Source organism: Lepidochelys kempii, chromosome 1 (genome assembly GCF_965140285.1).
Source record: "Lepidochelys kempii isolate rLepKem1 chromosome 1, rLepKem1.hap1, whole genome shotgun sequence".
Lineage (NCBI taxonomy): Eukaryota > Metazoa > Chordata > Testudines > Cheloniidae > Lepidochelys > Lepidochelys kempii.
The window spans coordinates 17,660,936-17,678,302 of NC_136380.1; the positions used below are offsets into that span (position 1 = coordinate 17,660,936).

The 17,367-nt window shown below is 49.0% G+C and overlaps 1 protein-coding gene across 2 annotated transcripts in view; it reads right to left on the bottom strand.

Moving 5' to 3' along the window:
• The window catches only part of GAB2 (GRB2 associated binding protein 2), a 179,047-nt gene extending 172,331 nt beyond the window's left edge, over window positions 1-6,716 (bottom strand). Inside the window, exon 1 of one of the 2 annotated variants that reach the window (XM_073335669.2) lies at window positions 6,314-6,716. In XM_073335669.2, coding sequence (XP_073191770.2) covers window positions 6,314-6,385 — 72 coding nt within the window. In that variant the 5' untranslated portion in view covers window positions 6,386-6,716. The remainder of the gene's footprint in view (window positions 1-6,313) is intronic. The other variant, XM_073335690.2, reaches the window with a different exon arrangement.
• Window positions 6,717-17,367: the final 10,651 nt, after the last annotated feature.

Consider the following 17,367-nt stretch of genomic DNA (forward strand, 5'->3'; position numbering starts at 1 on the left):
CATCATCGGTGTGGTAGGGCACAGACACGATAAGAAACACTTCTCTGCTGGTGGAGGAGTTGTGTTTGCTGACCTGATAGGGCTTTTCCAGCTGCAGCACAGGATTATAAAGGTATGTTTCTCCTTCCTCTGGAACATCAAGTGCTGGCAGCTGCTGGAAGCCCATGATGGATCAGAGTTCTGATCCCAACCATATGTCCATAAGGGGCAATTTGGATATAGCAGTGCAAATTCACAGCTGACAGAGGAGACTCTCAGGCAACGCCAGCGGTGTTGGAATCTCTTCCACCAGCGAGGAATTTGGCCAACAATGTCTGTGGTGCCCTACATGGGGCCTGAAGACTTCATACATGTGCTTAAATGGCCACCAGTCAGGTCACATGTTGGCAAGAATACACCAAGGTCTCTCTCAGGTGCCTTTGTATTCCCCTCCATGCAGACTACAACCTCTAACGCTCTCTAATTTCATGAGCAGCTATTAAGACTCCAGGCCAGGAAATGATCTATATTTTGCTAGATGCCCATTTCTTAGCGTTGAGCTGCATAGTTAGGGGCAGGGGAGGTTTTTCCCCAAGTGCATAGCTCTATGCAAGCGGGTCCCTTCCCCAGCCCTACTCTGAAACATAGTCCAAAACTGCAGAGTCACAGCTCACCGCCTTCTTTAACATCAAGTTCAGCTCAAGTGTTCTTCCCAGGCATGGCTGCTCCCCAGTTTCTTACCTCAGTGCTGTTCAGCCTACACCCTAGATCTTCTCTTCAAGGAGCCACTCCCACCTCTCTTATATCCCGGTGAAAACAGATGAGCCACCTGCCTCAATGAGTCAACACTTAACCCTTTCCTAGCAGGATCAATCTCTGGTAACAGGTTGCAGTGACTCAGGAAAACCCTGCCAGCCTGTTACACTCCCATTTATCTCATGTGCTTGCATCAGGAGGGAAGAACAGGTCCTTTTCTTACTGGAGATCTGGTGCGATTCTGTGCCCCTGGTGCAGAAGTGACTTGTGATACGCATTTTACATACTGAAGGTCTGATTCGTCTCCCATTTACACCAGTGCAAGTCCAGTGAAATGAACTGAGCTACACTGATGCAAGACCAGTGACAGGAGAGCCTCATGCCCCGTACTTTTGTTTAAAACATAGACAGCTTAGCTAACCAGCACAGATATTAACACTGCAGTATGAAGATAAACAGGGTGGAGTGCAATGGTTTGATTAGAGGATAAGAGATAGTTTACTCCCAGAATTACACAGCAACACAGTAACTTTAGGAGTGCATACTGTATCTTCACTCCCTCTGACCTGAAATGGTTAGGATTCTTACCATTAGGATATCAACCCCAGCTGAGATCAGGTCCCCATTGTGCTAAACACTATATAAATACACAGTAAGGTACAGTCCCTCCCAAAAAAGCTAATAGCCTACATAGGCAAGACAAAGGATGGGAGACAGGAACCGTAACTTCTGATCCTGATTTTTATATTCATACAGCACCTTTTGTGCAAAGGGCTCTCAAAGCACTTTACAAAGAAACAACACACAAAGGATCAAATCCCCCGCTACTGAAATGCAGCTGCCTCTCAAGCGAGACAGCAGCTTCTGGACAATGCACAGCATCAACGCTCCATGCTGTCGGGCAGGATGTGAAGATGCATATCACCATTACCCCAAGGAATCTGGAGGGAGGTTGTGAAAGTGTACAAGGTGAACTTTGGATAGGTCCCCGGGTTTGGCACCTGCCCCCTTACCAAGAGGGCCACAGACTCTAGAAAGATCAGGATCTTTGTTCGGCACCACTTTCCACAAGACAGCACTGGGCCTCCTAACTGCACTTCAGCAACACACGGCTACCCAGACACCCATGGAAGGGACGCACCTCTAGGGGGTTTCTAATCATGTTGGACTATAAAAATAAACCAACATTACGGTGCAGTTTCTTGTGTTAATACAGTCATATCCTGAATGAGCCAAATCCCAGCTAATGGCAACTCATGGTCAGAGAGGTCCTCCTGGGATTTGACTTCAGAGCGCAAATCATGGCAGTAATAGAGGGAACGATGCAGCTAATTCAATAGGGGGCGCTCTTCCCTCTCACTCAGTACAGAATCCAATGCAGTGGGAGGACCTCTGTTGCGGGGCCTATTGTCTTCCTGAGGAGATGGAAAACTGAGGTCCTGACTGCTTGTTTTCATTACAGAGCCCACAGCACATTGCACAAAGAGTACAGGTGTTAGCCTCAGATTCCTGACCACACTGACGCTCTCCTATACAAACGATACTTAGTGCTGATCCAGCGCCTTCCGTGTGAGGATCTTGAGTATGCATGATTGGGCTACCCCTTTCAGAGCCTTGTCAGGTAGGTATGGTAAACATTATCACCACCATTTCACCGGGTTGGAAAACTGAGGTATTAAATAAAAGCTAAGGCCAATGTTTTCCAAGCCAGTCATTGACTTTTGGGCACTTGTCTGGAAACAGAGAGGCTCAGACCCACAAAGTAATGGAAGCACCTAATGCCCATGAATTTCAATGAGAGTTAGGCTCCTAAATACCTTTGAGGGTCTGGGCCTGAAGGCCTGGATTTCAGTGGGAGCTGTGGGTGCTCAGGACTTCTGAAAATCAGGCCCAAACGTTTCAAGATGGGCACCCAAGAGTGGCAAAACAGTGGCAACTTTTGGCAACTGTGGCCAAAGTGACTCTCTGCATGACACTGGGCAAGCCAATGCGAGAGACAGGACTAGAATCCACGTCTAACTTCCAGTCCCAGGTACATGGTATCCCCTTGAGTGATATTTGTTTACAGCTTCCTTCGTCACATCCTACCTTGAAAACATTGAGTAGCATTGCTGTGAACTATTAAAAGTTTAGGCATTTCACCCCAGAGATGGCTGTATTTCCAAGGGAGGGTAAGGTGTTTTCTAAAACATATGGGGTTTGCAAAGTGCTGTGGGATCTAGCTGGATGAAAGGTGCCCTTATATACACAAATCTTTATGGTTAGCCTCCAGCATTTCACACCCTCGTGCACACCATTTAAAAGATTTACTCGGCTCTTGCTGGAATTCCAGAGCACAAGGGCTAAGTGAGTGCTCTTTCATTGGACAGTTAATGACATTTGATGAGTTAAAGGTACTGGTGACTCAGCGTTGGCAATTTATTTTTGTAGGAGGACGGTGCTTTGCTCCATTAACCTAAAGGCAGCCTCTATTGCTCAGTACACAAAATAAATCTGTCCAGCTGCTCAAAAGCCTAAATAAATGCATTGTGTTTTAAGAGTTTAGTCTTTTTAATAAGTCTAATGTAAAAAAATCCAATTGTTTAAATATATTAAGACCAAAGTAACAAGCCGAGTGGTTAGAGAATGGGACTGGGAATCGGGGGCACTGGATTTGTTTAGTAGCTTTGGGCAAATCACACGGTCTGTGGTTGATCCTGACATACTGCAGTGACAGGCATGGTACAGGAACCCAAATAGATCTAATCTCAGCCCCAGCATAAGTAGATGCAGCACCTATGAAATCTATGGAGCTGCACCCATTCACTGCTTGGCTAATTTTGAGTCATTTCCTCAGTTCCCCCTTCTGTAAAATGGGACTAATACTGTCTGCCTATTTTCACATCTTTGCTATGACGCTTAAGCAATTAAAGGGGCTGCAGCCCAAGGTAAGCCCCAGTGGCACCCATGGCCCTTTATGTATGCTAGGTGAAAGCAATGAGAAGCTAGGAATAGTTTTGCTGATGGCAGCCCAAGGCAGACTAGAGTCCACTTTGCTCTCCCAAAGCTGTGCTGGCTCTGAAGTGCTAAAAGCCAGCGGACACTTATTTTTGTCACTAGAGTCAGCAGATCTTACTCTGAATTCACCCAGGGAGTGGGTCTGCCGAGTCAGAAGATAGCAGCTTCACACACCCACTTTTCAGAGCCATGCAATGACACACCGTTACACGTTACACGAGTGCCGTCCCGAGACATCTTCAGACAGAGAGCAAAAAGCAATGGGATTTATTTTAAAAAGTCCAGAATGCGGCATAGCTGCTGTTCAGATTCTTTACAATTTACAGGAACTGTTTGATCTCAACGACTAATGATAGCACTTCGATAGCCCTTTATGTCTTCAAAGCCTTTGGCGAATGTTAAATAATTAACGCTAATGACAAGGGGGGGAGCTTAGGAAATAGAACCAGTTCTACCAAGATATAATATCGCTGCACTTCAGGGCAAAGGTGTTCAGAGCCGTTCTTAAAAAGAAAGATAAGGGAGAGTTTAAAGGATGCCGCTCTTTGTGCAGACACTGGAGTGAATGGTAATGAAGAGATAGGGTATGTCTACACTGCAAAAAAGGTGTGTTCTTAACTCGGGTTAAAATAGTAATGAAGACATGGCAACTCTGCTTTTAACTAGGTTTAGCAGCTTGAGTTGAACCCCAGGGTGCCCTACTGGCTTTAACTGGAGCTGTTAATCCAAGCTGCCTTGTCTTCACTGCTATTTTAACCTAAGTTAGCTAGCATGTGTTAGAAGAAAATTAAAGTGGACTCAGTCATTCACTGTGAAGTATCTAAACTAACCTTTACTCCTTTGGCTGGTGTGTTCCTTTCCTATGGCTGCTTCCTCAACAAGGGATAAATCCCAGCCTCCCTTAGAAGACAGGATGGAAACGTAACCCCCTCATCCTTCAGTCCTCCTTGTTTCCAGTGGAGGACTGGAGATGGGCAAGTCTCTGGTAATGCTTGAAAGCCACCGGGTTGGAAGGATCATTGCTTGGAAGCACACACTTGCAGAGGATATAGTCATTCTGGCAGGTGTAAAGACACTAAGGTGCCTAAATGCCTTTGAGAATCTGGTCCTGAGCTCGGATAGTTTCCTTGTGCAAGGCACAGAAACACCAAGCACCTTCACTGGGGGCGGGCCCTGTTTTGAGTCTCTTTAACCAGTCAGGACATCCTGGTGGACAACATAATAATCTGCAGCACTTGGTGTGGGCCAAGTTCTCCGCTGGCGTAATTCCACTGACTTCCATGGAGTAACACCAGCAGGGAATTTGGCTCTGTCCCAGGATCCCAGCTGAGGGTCTGTAGCTATGGAGCTGTGCTCTGCAGTGTGTGTAGGGGGTAGGGGCTCCCCTGGCCTGCAGAAGATATGGGAAGAGCCAAGGATCTACATCTGTAGTGCTTTTTATATGGCCATTGGTCCCCCTGCCCCCAAGGAGGTCGGTTCCCAGATGCTCTAAATCCTCCTTTGTCCTGGACTCCCCAGAGACACAGCCCCAGCTGGGGAAGGGGGAGCGGTAGCCCCCAAATGGACACTCCAGCTCACTCTGATCTCAGAGCCTCATTCACATCCCCACCCCTGCTGCCTGCATCCCTCCAAGAAAAGACGGGCGCGATCCTCGGCGGGCATGAAGCCAGAGCAGGGCTCCGTTGACTTGAATGGCGCTTCCCCGACTGACAGCAGCTGAGCAGCCGCTGCCCTGGGCCTGGAGCTCTGGGCTTGGGCTTTGTCTCAGCGGGGCTCCTGGCTCGGTCCACGTGGCTTCCTGCAGCCCCGGGGCCCCGCTTGCAGGTTGCGGAACGAACGGGTCACAGACCGCAACAGGCGGGCCCCAGCGTCACCCTCCTGGCCCCGGCCCCGGCCCCGCCGCCCGCAGATCCCTGCAAATGTGTCCCAGGACCGGCCTCCACCTGGTCTGTGTCTAGCCGCCGCCGCCCACGCACCGCCCCTGCGGCTCCAGGGTCCCCACCGCCCGCCAGCCCCCGGGCGGCAGCACGCTCCGCAGATCAAGTCCCTGCCGCCTGCATGGGCGTTTGCAGCCAGGAGCCAGCCCCGTACCCGGGGCGGCAGGTGCGGGGACGCGGCGCGGGGCGCTCCGCTCCACCCCTGCGGTAGGCTCCCCGCCTGCCAGGAAGCCAGGAGCCGGGTGCCCGCGGTGGGGGGGCTGCGCGGGTCAGTCCAGCTAAGCAGCACCGACTCCGTCCCGTCCAGCATCGCTCCCCGGGCTGGGCCGTGCTCGGGCGGCCGGACAGCCCAGGGCCGGGGTCCCGCTCGGGGCGGTGGGCTCGGGCGGGGCCCCGCCCTGCTCGGGGCTGAGCATCCCGCTGCCGAGGATGAGCCCCAGGCTGGCCCGGGCTCCCCGCACCCCGCCAGGAGCCTCCCCCGCGGCTGCCCAGCCCGGAGCTCCTAGGGGGTCACCGCGGTGCCCGGAGCCAGCGACGCCCCGGATCCGAGCCCTCCCCCCTGGGTCCGCTCCCGGCTGAGCGCCCTGCCCCGGGGCACCCCCAGCCCGGCACCCCCCCACTCCCGGGCACCGTGGGCTACTCACGTAGCGTCTCAACTTCTTCTCCGGGGGCGACTTGCGCAGCCAGCCGGCGCACACCACTTCCCCGCCGCTCATCCCGGGCTGCCCCGCCGGCTCTCCGCGGCGCCGGCCGCATGCACACGGGCGGCCCCCGCCTCGCAACGCGCCCAGCCGGTCCTCCGCGGAGCAACTCCCCGGGCGCAGCGCCGCCGGGGCCCCCTGGAGCGCCGGGGTGAGTCGGGCGCGGCTCAGCCGGAGCCTGCCCTGGCCCCGGGTGGCAGCAGCCGGCGCCTCCGCCCCAGCCTCGCTCGCTGCACGCCAGGGACTGCTTGTCGTCTTCTCCAGAGATCCTCGGTCGCAGCCTGGGCTGGCTCCGCTGGGCTGCCGCACGCACCCTTTCAAACCCCGCCAGCTGTTCGGAGCTGGGAAGCAGGAAACCGCCTCTTGCTCCCCATACACCACGCCTCCCTCCCGCCCGCCTGTTTGCAAAGATACCAGGCTGGCCGGGGTGCAGCTTCAGCTTCCAAGGCAAGGTCAGCGCGGGGATGCTCAGACGCGGGTGGGGCTGGGTTGCGGCCCCCGCCCTCTCCCCGGCGCGCAGAGCTTTTGACCCGGCTCCCTGCCGTAGAGTGATTCCCGGTCCGACAGTAACAGTGTGCTAGATTCCAACTAACGCAGCAGGTGACTGACTGGATCCTCTGCCTAATGCAGGAGCCTGGCCTGCCATGGACCCCACGACCAGCTGCTTCAGAGGCAGGAGGGGAAGGGGGCATTCCCTTAAATGATCACCCCCAACAGGTCGAGGTTGGTTTGTGCCCAACAGCTGGAGAGAAATGAGGGAGCCATCGCAAACAACCGGGGGACCAAGCAAAGAGTCTGGACTCTGGGAGGCCTGTGACGGCCTCCCTGCAATTAGCGGGGGAGGGGATGGATAACCTGTCACATTATTGATTTTTTAAATAATGCCACAGCGCCCGTTGAAAGGGAATATGACGGCTACTGGTGCCTGCTAGCTGGGTGTCATGTTACCGTGTATTATGTCCTCCCTGAAATTAGCAACGCCCTTCACATCTGGAAATATTGTACCTTCAAGGGCCTGTTCCTGTTCCCATTGAAACTCCCCTTCACCTCAGTGGTAGCCGAATTGGGCCTTAAATCTTCATTTGCTCTCCCCCCCACCCCTTTCTGAATTTTTAAATGGTTATAAAGATGGTTGCATGGACTGAGAAGCTAAAAGATGGAAATGGCTCTGATCCTGATTCTCTGCTGCTGGGGTCTCTTGGTCCTACATACCTGCCAAGTTAGTAACAGAGCAGCAGTGTGATCTAGTGGGTAGAGCAGAGCAGCCCTGTGCTCTAAACCTAGCTCTGCCTTAGACCTGCTTAGGCAAATTATGTCACTGCTCAGTGCCTCAGTTTCCCTTTCCATCCTCTAATCTTTATGGATAGGGACTCTCTCTCAACATATGTTTGTACAGCACCTTGCACAAAAGGGCCCTGAGCTCAGTTGGGGACTGTAATACAAATAAATACTAATAATACTTGGCACTTATACAGCACCTTTCATATAGGAATCTTCAATCGCTGTAGAGTCAGTGATTAAACCTTGCAATGCCTGCCTGAGGGAGGTATGACACCCATTTCCCAGCTAAGTGAATTGCTATATTAACAAAGGCTACAGTGTTTTGCATCTATTAATCCTTAAGGAGAACACCTACAAGGCAATCTATGCTATTTATTAGCAATCTAGAAAAACAGATGTTTTCAGGCTCTCAATTTTTCTTCTTCTGTGAAATGTAAGCATCTAAAAATGGGGTCTTCTCCCCACTCAGCATCCATGTTACAGTCCTGATCCAAAGCACATTGAAGCCAATGGGAATCCTTCCACAGACCCCAATGGGCTTTGAATCAGACCCAAGGTGTATAATGGCGCCTTGGCCATGAAAACATGTAGTGCCAGATTCTCAACTGGAGTGAATTGGCATAGTCTATTGACTACATTGGATCTACCTTGATCTACAGTAGTTCAGCATTTGGCCTGTAATCTCTCGTTGTTTTCAATGGGACTTTGGGTGTTTATTGAGAACAGCTCTGCATTGGCCCAAATTCTCCTCTCAGTTATACAGGTTTAGGTAAATCTGGATTAACTCTAATGAAGTTGATGGAATTGCTCCAGATTTACATTGGCATAAGTGAGATCAGAACCTGGCCCAGTGTCTTTTATTGCTAATATATGGAGCCATTATGGGGTTTGTGCTAATGATTCATGAGTTAAGACCTCATTCATACCCCATATTGACATGGGTGCATTTTAACTGGCCTTAAATCTGATATTACAAAGAATCCTGTCTGGATTTTTATGTTAACAAGCCCCATCAGACATAGTGTTGATATGTACCATTATATACCTACAGAGTGATGCCTCAGGCTTAAAGTGGATCAAATAATATTCATAGAATAAATTATTCAACACATTTGGTGACATTTTATGGATAAATTATCCCATTTCTCCCCTATTTTTTATCCACTTTACTGATCTGGTTAAATCATAAAATACATTTGAACTCATTGCAAAATCCATCCAGCTGAGATACCTGATGAATTATTTCCCCATTTCTTGCCCATCTCTACTGAAAAATCTGACAGCACACATCTCAAGAGAGCTGTGATCTGCAAGCCAGGTGGAATATACAGAGCAGAAAGCACTGCTTTTTTCCCCTATTGAACATGTTAGGATCCCTAACATGAAATACAGGCCACATGCAGACGTAAGCACATACACGTCAAAAGCAAAGATGTTCCTTGTGAAGGCTCTTATCACATGCCGGTCTGATCCTGCTGTGACTCAGTATTGCAAGACTGAGAGTGGCACGCAATTTGGCAATACGTATATGATGCAATATGCGTGCACTCAAGCTTTGAGCTGTTTATAGGGCCATGGACCCAAACTCTACCCCCACACACTTGCCAGAGTTAAAGGAGAGTATGTGGCATGTGTTGTAAGACAGCACAGGTATAACGGCCTCACACTGGGTTCCCCACTGCCTTGTGTTGTTACCCTTTACACTTGCAAAGGCTGTTCTGATGTGGAAGCGTGTGCAGCCACACTGCAGCACGTGGAGCTGACTACAGAAGCCCTTGCAGCCAGCCAGGGGACTGAACGAGGGGCTGCATAAAGCTTTAGAGCTTGAGCTGAAGAGCCAGCTGCCTTGGCTGAGAGCTGTAACAGACTCGTAGCCTTTGTGGAGCGGGCACAGACCGCACACGCTGATCAGGGAGGTTATCGAGGTGGTGGAGAATCAGTATCTGCCAGTAAATCCAGTTGAAGAGGAAGCTCACAGGACTAGCAAGGAAGACTAGATGTGAGACGAGCTGATGAGCTTGACTCAGTGGATTGCAGAGTAACAGGAAGGCTGCTCTGGACAGCAGGCGCTTCCAAGGTAAAGGCTCTCGGTGCTACGTGCCAGGCCCAATGAGCTGAGACAACGGTGAAATGGGATGACACCCTCTAGCACAGACTTTCTCATTTAGTATCATCACTCTGATCTTATTCCCTGGCATTTAGCTGTATGGGAACTGACGTGCCTGGAAATCCGAACTTCTAGGAACCATAAACTCTTGCACACTTCCAATTTGTACTTCCAAATTATTTAAACAAGGAGCTGCACCATCTACTGGAGGAAAGCTGATGCTTCAGGCAGAATAGCTTCCCTCTAGCTCTCCACTGGGTTATTACTATTTAAGCAATAAGGATAGAGACGCAGGGCATTTCCTGGAGATTAAGGAGCAGGCAGCTGCAGTGCTTTGGGCTCTTAACCCCACTCAGTCGCTAATGCCCTGTGAGGAGATCATTGTGGGATGATGCTGAAGGCAGTGGAGGAACCAGGTGATAAGAATCAGTCAGGCCATACAGTGTTTCCCTCCTCTCCGATTCTGAGCGTGCGAACGGTCTCACAAGCTACTCACATGGTCCTCATCACTGTATTATTTATTTATTTACCTTGCGGTAGCATCAAGACTGTGCTGTGCTTGGCCCTGTCCACACCCAGAACAAAGAGATGGGCCCTGTCCCCGGGGGTTTACAGGCCCCGTGGACCTCATGCTCTCCAGCGAAGGTATCTTCACCAGCTGCAGGAGGTCCACAACAACCTGACTGAGACTGAGGCAGAATGCCATGGGCTCTGCTCCACCCCAGCATGCCCTCATCCACACCTACGATGGTGGTGGGGGGGGAGGAGGATAGGCAGCACAGAGATGCCCATGCTGGCTCTGTGCCAAACAGGGACTCTCTTGTGTCAGGGACAATCCTTGCTTCCCCTTTGTGGTAGCTCTCCAGCTGCACTGCATTGCTGAGATGGTCCAAAGCAATCAAACCCAGGAGCAAGTCCGGGGCCCTGCATGACTTGTCCAAATCCGTGACACAGCCAGGCACCGAGTCCCAAGCCCTAGCTGCATTGATAGCTATTAGTCTCCTTGGTTAATTCATTTCCACATTCTGGAAGGCACCTCAGATACTGCTGGGTGCCATATAAGAACCAGAACAGACTGGAACCACGAGACCATCCTTCCATCTCTAGTGACGTGCAGCAGCTCCAGCACCAATGAGCATTGTCCGCGGAGGAAAATTAATGTTGAGTGCCCATTAGCTAACGGGATGGCTTAAAGCATCCCATGATAGGACATTAAAAAAGGCCAAGGCAGGACATAGCTCACATGCTGCACTGGCTACTGCATACAGAGAGGGCAGCCTTATGATCAAGGCCCAGGTCACCAACTCTGCCACAGGCTTCCTGATGCGGGCTGGCACTGGTAACTGGAAGCCATCACTGGCTGATGGTCTCAGACTCAGCCCACTTCCTGTGTCTCTGGGATGGAACTGGAGGTGTCCCCTCCAGGACAGACATTGGTGGGGCAGTATGTGAAGGATGCTATGCTCTTCTCGTTCTGTGGATAAAGCTGGCCCAGGCTGCCCAATCACTCTATTTGAATTGCTCCTCCTATTTGTAAATCAAGATTTAGCAGGTCCAGTCTAGGGCCCAGTCCTGCACCCATCACTGTATTGGATAGGGTGCCTTTTTGGTCACTTATTTCAGATAATTTTCCCTCGAGAGGAACCAACCGCTTGAGTGCAAATGCTCTCAAACTTTGGCTCAGCATCAGAACTTTGAGCCTGTGCCCCCTCTCTGTGACGGGCGGAACCAAAATTCCAGACCCAGACACTCCCAACTGGATGCAGATCCAGGTTAGCAGCTACGATTCAATCCCATTTTCACTTGTCTTGTTTCCACCAGGAAAAATGTGGAAGCGACACCTGCATAATGTTCTCTCAGCATCAGTGTAGAAGGCAGAAGCGGAGTGGAGTTGCAGTGGGGGAGGTCAAGTTGCAGTGGGGGAGGTTTAGATTGGATATTAGGAAAAACTTTTTCACTAAGAGGGTGGTGAAACACTGGAATGCGTTACCTAGGGAGGTGGTAGAATCTCCTTCCTTAGAGGTTTTTAAGGTCAGGCTTGACAAAGCCCTGGCTGGGATGATTTAACTGGGAATTGGTCCTGCTTCGAGCAGGGGGTTGGACTAGATGACCTTCTGGGGTCCCTTCCAACCCTGATATTCTATGGATAAAAGCGTTAGCCCGGGACACTCAGGCAACAGTTGGTGTTTGTCTCAGCTCTAACAGTGACCTTAAGGATGAAGGTCCCTTCATTTCTCTTTAAACTGTACACTCTTCTGAGCCAGGACAACGTGCATTTACAGCACCTAGCACAATGGGGGCCAGATCTCAGTTTGGCCTCTAAAGTGTTAGTATAATACAAATAATAAAGTAGGATAGGAAAATCCATGCAAGTCTCTCCTGCCTTCTTAACTGATCCCGGTATATTTCTCACATCCCTAAGCATTATTTCAGAAGCAGATGGTGCTCTGTGGCAGAGCAAATAAGCATTTACCCTACTGACACCCAGCAAGGCCTCCCTGCACGTGATCATGAGAAGTGGCTTCACCCCAAGCTAAGAGCTGTTGTCTGGCTTTTCAGCATAATTGGATCTAATCAAGTTTAATTTTGTTGGTGCTGTAACTCCGAAGACTTTTGTAACTGGATTACTGTCAGCTCAACGATCATGTGCCATTACATCTACTGGTCAAAACAGAAGCCAGAATAAAAACAGATGCTTCTTAGTTTTTTTTTTTTTAATGCCACCCCTTCAGGATATGAGGTTGCACGGTGCATTGCACATAATGAACTAAAAATTCTATTAGGAAAGGAAGTCGTTGCTGTTCAGGCCTCTCCTAGAGAGTGCAAATAATTTAGAAAATGCTTCTCTACATTTGTTTTCAATAATAAACCATACATAGGCCTTACCTCTGAAGATCAGGGCAGTTTACAAATATCAATTAAGGCTCACAAGCTCTGAAGCACGTACACATTGTTATCTTTACTATATAATGGGGAAACTGAGGCAGAGAGGCTAAACAGTAGTCCATGTTCACACAGTGAGTCAGCGGTTGATCAGGATTAAGTCTCAGGAGTCCTATCTTCTGTTCTACGGCACATTGTAACACAGGCAGGAGGAGCAAGGAAGACAGAGAGCCACACCAGAGGTAAGGGCTTTATTAATGGTACCTCAGAGTCAGCACTGCCACTACGTGTACTGAAACCAACTATAATAGGCTTAAACGGCCTGATTGTCAGAGCCTTCTCAGCTCCCAGGGACGCAGAAGTACCACTCTAGAGTGAGAAAGCCTGTTCTCATGGCATGGCCAGACAAATCCTTCAGAAGTGACATGAAAGTGCAAAGAGGCAAGGCTTAGCAAGATCCAACAAGTAGAAGCTGAAGCTAGACAAAGTCTAGAAATGTGGCATTGATTTTTAACATTGAGGGAATAATTTACCTAGGGATGAGGTAGATTCTCCACCACCTGCTGTCTTTAACTCAAGACTAGATCTCTTTTTAAATGATAACTTCTGATTGAGCACGAACCTATGGGCTTGATGTAGAAGTGACTGGGAGAAATTTCTGGCATGTGCGGTGCAGGAGGGCAGATTAGATCACCATAATGGTCCTTTTTGACCTTAAAATCTGAGTGTGGGGGCTTCAATTTTTCGGTGCCCAACGCAACACACCTTAAGTGAAACTGAGCGGGTGCTCAGCACTCCCTGACAATCAGGCCCCTGGAAGGTATCTCAGGCTCAGGCCAAGGCTAGAGTAAGGAGCTAGACTTTTGGATGCTTCTCTGTACAATTTCACTCACTTGGACATGCACAGTTTGCACGTGGCCCCATAATTTTGCATAGCAATTTGGAATAATTCATTCCTAAAAAGCAGCCCTTACACATAGCACTTCTCACCCATAGATCTCAACATGATCTTCAGTGTGTGGTTAGTATCATCATGCTCATGCTACAGACTGGCATACAGCGACCCAAAGAGGTGAAATGACTTGCTCAAGGGAATACAGCTGGTCAATTGAGCCAAGGTCTCCCGACTCCCAGCCCTGTGCTCCGGCCTCTAGACAATGGTTGCTATTGCTGCTGAGTGGTAAGTGAGGAAGGCCTGAATATAAATACCTCTTTTCAACCAGATGGACACTTTGAGTCTCCAGTATTCTGCGAAACAAGAGTTTCATCATCCTGAATCTCTGAGGGTTTAGCATACGCCTTCATCCCTCCTTACCATTGCCATGTGTACTGTGGTAGCCCCTAAAAGCTACAGTCAGGGATGAGCGACCCATAGTGCTAGGTGCTGTACAAAGTCACTCACAGCCCTAGAGAGCTTACAATCTAGTCCTGTCATGCAAATCCTTTGAGAGGTTCATTACCAAATGCGCACATGCTGCTGTTTCAACAGCTGAACTCTTATGCACCCATAAGTCATCACAGATAAGAAGAGGGTTTGAAAGCACCGTCGGTCTTGTCTGATGCCACCTCTATCAACAAGGTCCTCCGACGTGACCTGCATTGTGGTTGGTATTTTGAGAGCGGGTAAGCTCCAACCTATATAGAGAACACCGCTCAGGACTGTTGGGGTACGTCTACACTGCATTTAATAAACCGCTGGCAGTGAGTCTTAGAGCCTGGGCTTACACACTCAGGCTCACGCGGCTTGTGCTACAGCCCTAAAACCAGCCGTGTTGACGCTACAGCTTGGGCTCTGAAACCCATCCCCGTCCTTGCACTTCAGAGCCCTAATTCCAGCCCAAGCCCCACTGCCTAGCTGGCTGTTTTAGGGCTGTAGCGTGAGCCCAAGTCCGTAGAGCCTGGCTCTGAGACTCACCGGCATCCGTTTTAAAAGGCAGTGTAGACATATCCTAAGTGGATCCACATGGAGAATAGTTATGGAGCAGCCCCATTGGTAAGGAGAGTCCTTTGTTGGTGACTCTGTTGTGCATGCATGATATTGTTCAAACTGAGCATCAGAGCTACTCCCTTGCTAGACTCTGACCCAAGAACTAGTACATTACCAGTTACTGACGTGCCAAAGCCTCTTCAAAGGAAAAATACTATGGGCCAGCTGGAGTCACCTGGCTTTAAGGATTCACACTGATTTACATCAGCTCAGGATCTGGCCTTATCTGACTTCAACTTAGGAAGTAAGGCCTCTAGATCCTCAAAGGTATTGATGAGCTTAGTGAGAATTAGGCCCAGAACTTAACAGGTATTTATCATAGAATCATAGGACTGGAAGGGACCTCGAGAGGTCTAGTCCAGTCCCCTGAACTCATGACAGGACTAAGTATTGTCTAGACCCTCCCTGACAGGTGTTTATCTAATGGGCTCTCAAAAATCTTCAATGATGGAGATTCCACAACCTCCCTAGGCAATTTATTCCAGTGCTTAACCACTCTGACAATTAGGAATTTTTTCCTAATGTCCAAACTAAACCTCCCTTGCTGCAATTTAAGCCCATTGCTTCTTGTCCTATCCTCAGAGGTTAAGAAAAACAATTTTTCTCCCTCCTCCTGGTAACAACGTTTTACGTACTTGAAAACTGTTATGTTCCCTCTCAGTCTTCTCTTTTCCAGACTAAACAAACCCAATTTTTCAATCTTCCCTCATAGGTCATGTTTTTTAGACCTTTAATCATTTTTGTCGCTCTTCTCTGGAGTCTCTCCAATTTGCCACATCCTTCCTGAAATGTGGCGCCCAGAACTGGACACAATACTCCAGTTGAGGCCTAATCAGCACGGAGTAGAGCGGAAGAATTACTTCTTGAGTCTTGCTTGCGATACTCCTGCTAATACATCCCAGCATGATATTACACTGTTGACTCATATTTAGCTTGTAGTCCTCTATGACCCCCAGATCCCGTTCTGCAGTACTCCTTCCTAGGCAGTCATTTCCCATTTTGTATCTGTGCAACTCATTGTTCCTTCCTAAGTGGAGTACTTTGAATTTGTCCTTACTGAATTTCATCCTACTTACTTCAGACCATTTCTCCAGTTTGTCCAGACAATTTTGAATTTTAATTCTATCCAAAGCACTTGCAACCCTTCCCAGCTTGGTGTGTGTTCTAAGCTCAGCAATGGGAGCTAGGAACGCCATTTTGCTGTGACTCTGCTTCCCAGCATAGCCTCAGGCAAATCACGTAAGCTGTCCCTGACCTTGTCTGCACTAGCATTTTGCTTCAGATTTCCCAAACTTAATTTCCCCAATACTAATTTCTCCCTACTGTTACTCACACCTTCTTGTCAACTGTCTGTAATGGTCCACTCTCTTACCACTTCAAAAGTTATTTGTCCTCCCTTGGTATCCTGCTGTTAATTGATTTATCTTGTTAGACTGACCTCACACTTGGTAAAGTAACCCCCCACCCTTTCATGTATTTATACCTGCTCCTGTATTTTCACTCCATGCATCTGATGAAGTGGGTTCTAGCCCATGAAAGCTTACATCCAAGTACATTTGTTAGTCTCTAAGGTGCTACAAGGACTCCTCATTAGTCTTCCCACTGTTGCTCTCAGCCCCCCAATGTGGCTAGACCGACTGTAGCACTAGCAGAGAGGCCACCAGTGTTTTAAATCAGCACATCTAGACTTGCTCTGAGCCAGTCTATTGAGAGCTTGCTGCTGGCTGTGTTTTCCCCATATAATAATCTTGGGGTTCATTATACAACAAACCAGTGAATGAGAAAGGAATAAAACTTTTAATACAACAAACTAGAGCTCATCTGGGGTGAACTGCTGCCAAAAGCTACACTTTGTTCTCAACCCCAGCTTCCAAGGCACATCACAAAATTCTATATTCATAATATTGTCCCTTATGAGGGAATGTCTCTAAATTATAATCTTGAACGTATCTCTGCATCTTCCCCCATTAGCTCTTACATAAACAGCTAACAACTATCTAATAACACACACATTCAATTCTCAACCCATCTAGTGCATTACCATAAACTCAAAGCATCAACTACCTAGAGAGGAGAGGTTACCAGCACATCACTCTGGAGTGGGTCTTTACTACTCACTTTCCTCAAATACCCCTTCTCAAGGCAGGTTAGCAAGTCTATGAATCTTTCAGGATGTTTAATCTCCCACTCTGAGTTGTTCTCTCGTTCCGTGACAGTTTCTCCTTTGTGCGTTGATGATAAAGGATCAGTCAGATGGGAAATGCCAGAGTCCACAGCTACTGTCAATGTTTTGGAACTTTCTGGGATTATTCTTAGATCTCTTCGATTACGTCGAAATGCGTCCCCCTGGTCTGTCTGGACTACATAAGACCTTGGATGCAGCTGTTCTTTAAGGGCACCCCTTTGACCCCAAGTATTTTTCATGCAATGCACTATCAACTTTTCACGCAATGCGCCGTCAACCTCTGGAACCCCTTGCCAGAGGGTGTTGTGAAGACCAATACTATAATGGGGTTCAAAAGGGAGCTGGATAGATTCATGGAAGATAGGTCCATCAGTGGCTATTAGCCAGGATGGGCAGGAATGGTGTCCCTAGCCTCTGTTTGCCAGAAGCTGGGACTGGGTGACAGGGCATGGATCACTTGATGATAACCTGTCTGTTCATTCCCTTTGGGGCACCTGCCATTGGCCACTGTCAGAGGACAGGACACTGGGCTTGATGGACCTTTGGTCTGACCC